The sequence below is a fragment of the Diaphorina citri genome, unplaced genomic scaffold (assembly GCF_000475195.1).
Source record: "Diaphorina citri unplaced genomic scaffold, Diaci psyllid genome assembly version 1.1 scaffold1089, whole genome shotgun sequence".
Taxonomy (NCBI): domain Eukaryota; kingdom Metazoa; phylum Arthropoda; class Insecta; order Hemiptera; family Psyllidae; genus Diaphorina; species Diaphorina citri.
The window spans coordinates 1-2,249 of record NW_007378518.1 but is presented as its reverse complement, the minus strand read 5'-3'; the positions used below and the strand labels follow the sequence as shown (position 1 = coordinate 2,249).

Here is a 2,249-nt window from a genome sequence, read left to right as displayed (position 1 = left end):
AGAGAGTTAGATTAGAGTTGGGTTGGATTGGTCGATCGATGTCTGAGTCGATCAAAATAAATAAGGCAATCTGATCGGTCTATTTCAGACTTTAGTTCATGATAAGTACTTTGTATAATTGCTATAGAAAACCCATCCAAAATGAAACCAACTATCATTTTTCGGTGGTTATTTAAGGTACACGATCTAAATATCTACCTAAATTATACGCATGCAGTTGTTATTAAAATCTTTAAGCCAAATGGGAATGTCAAGTAAGCTTGACAAAAATATGGAAACATAAACTAAACTATGTGCAAGTGAAATATGTATAAGTTCATTAGTTAACACAAACAACTTTGTTGAAGAAAAAACAAAAACGTAACTTATAAAATATTCAAAAGATGCCTAAAGACTTCTACATCTAAAGAAGAAGGCTACTTTGCCCTCTTGATTAAGAAAACAAAATAGTCTTTTAGAAATGAAGAAATGGTGTAGTAGAGCTAGACTAATTATTTCACACAACACACAAATGCAACGGGCAGATTTAAAAAATTGTAAAGAGCAATATGAGTCAACTACGACAAACACAACACGAAATCAATAAAGGGCTTTTAAAAACTAAAAGGCTCAAGTGCAGACCAAAAACAGCTGATTTACGAAATTCCAAAAATCCCACTCCGAGGTTTTGGTGTGCGGACAAACAGCCCTTAATATGGGTTAAGCTTCTACAAATGACGTCATAATTGGTGCTGTAAATCAGCTGTTTGGGTACTCAATTGTCCTCACGAGGCTGAGTGCACCCCGATCTCCAAGCACAGAGCCGAAAAAACCTCGGCCCCGCCGGGAATCGAACCCGGGCCTCATGCGTGCAAGCCTAGTGTGATACCCACTTTTCTCCTTCTGAGTCTTCTTTTTCTTTGAAAGTTTGGATAGAGGGAACGGTAACAAGGGGGGTCTCTTTGTCCTAAAATCGAAGAGAAGAGGACACGATAGAAGGCCAACCGTTCCGAGAACGAACCTCATCTGTTTAAGATAAAGTTCGCTCTGGGCGGGAAACGAACCCACGACCTAGCGCTCAAAAGACAGACCCGCTTAGGCTGGCTGAAAGCAACTTACTCAAGGTGATGTTCTTGGTGTCAGTAGTTTTCCTCCTCAGACCCGAGGCAGGTTTCCAGAAGATTTCATCCTCCGTCTTCGGACTAGGACTCTGAAATTGAAAACCGACCAATTTGAATTGAAAATACAGCATAAGTAGGTAATGATTGTAATGAAGTAAAATAAACCTCTCCAAAAGTGTTCGCGGGCCGCCAGTTGGAAACCTCTATGCAAAGGCGTAAAGAGATTTTCAGTCCTATCTTGTTTAGACTGCTAAAGTAAAGGGACTTATCAGTCTCATTCGATCAAGATAAACAAGGTACATATATTCTATTGTATTCTATTCTATCTGATAGGACATAGAGGATTATTTTCCCTTTTTTATGGGGATTTTTTACAGGGAAATAGGGAATATTTATCATAACTTCATGGTAACCCTGCCTGTCTGACAAATAGTGACTCAACTCAACAGGTACTCAAGATGCTCGTTATCTATTGTGATCTCAAAAGTACTTACGGTGACTGCATTGTTGTTGTTATTATTACTAGGAACTGAGGAGCTACTATTGGTAGAATTAGTGACGGCTGATGCATTGGTGGCGCTGGGGGAGATCTTTGGACTGGTGTCCTCACGATTGACGTCAGTTCATGCGAGGTCGTAAACCATGGCTGCTTCAACGTTATTTTTTTTTGCGACCTTTGAGCGACATTTTAGGGGATTTAGGGACCATTTTGGATGTTTTTGAGTGCGCCAATGCACTTTTTGGGTACTTTTACATCGGAATAGGACTCTACCTCGAAAAAAATTGTCATTTGGTTGTGCCCCATTCTCTCATCAAATAAATAGTTAACAAATGGTATACCCATCCGTAAAAGCCGGAGCTTGTGCCTCGGATGGGGAGTTCATTAAATATAATTTATAATCTCAGTTTCATTCTCTGTTAGTATGCTCATGTAAATTTTTAATATCATCATTGTAGTCATGAAATTATAATGATATCTATATAATCAATATTAGTATTCCATGTAAATCGATGATTTTTCATTACCTCCATTTTGTTTCAGCGGCAAGTCAAGGTCAGAAGAAGCTCCTGCAGGATAAGCTGCAGGACTATGCCGCCGGTCTACAGGATGGACTCAAAATGGCCGCTACCAATGTGTCCGACCCCACC

General features: G+C 39.5%; 1 protein-coding gene across 1 annotated transcript; it reads right to left on the bottom strand.

Moving 5' to 3' along the window:
• Positions 1–1,037: 1,037 nt before the first annotated feature.
• On the bottom strand, positions 1,038–1,714 carry LOC113469458 (protein phosphatase 1 regulatory subunit 12A-like; the record flags this gene model as incomplete). The annotated part of the gene is given in 2 exon segments (XM_026827187.1): positions 1,038–1,189; positions 1,595–1,714. Coding segments are annotated over 2 exon segments (252 nt in total), but the record flags the coding sequence as incomplete, so codon positions are not given.
• Between the last annotated feature and the right edge of the window lie 535 nt (positions 1,715–2,249).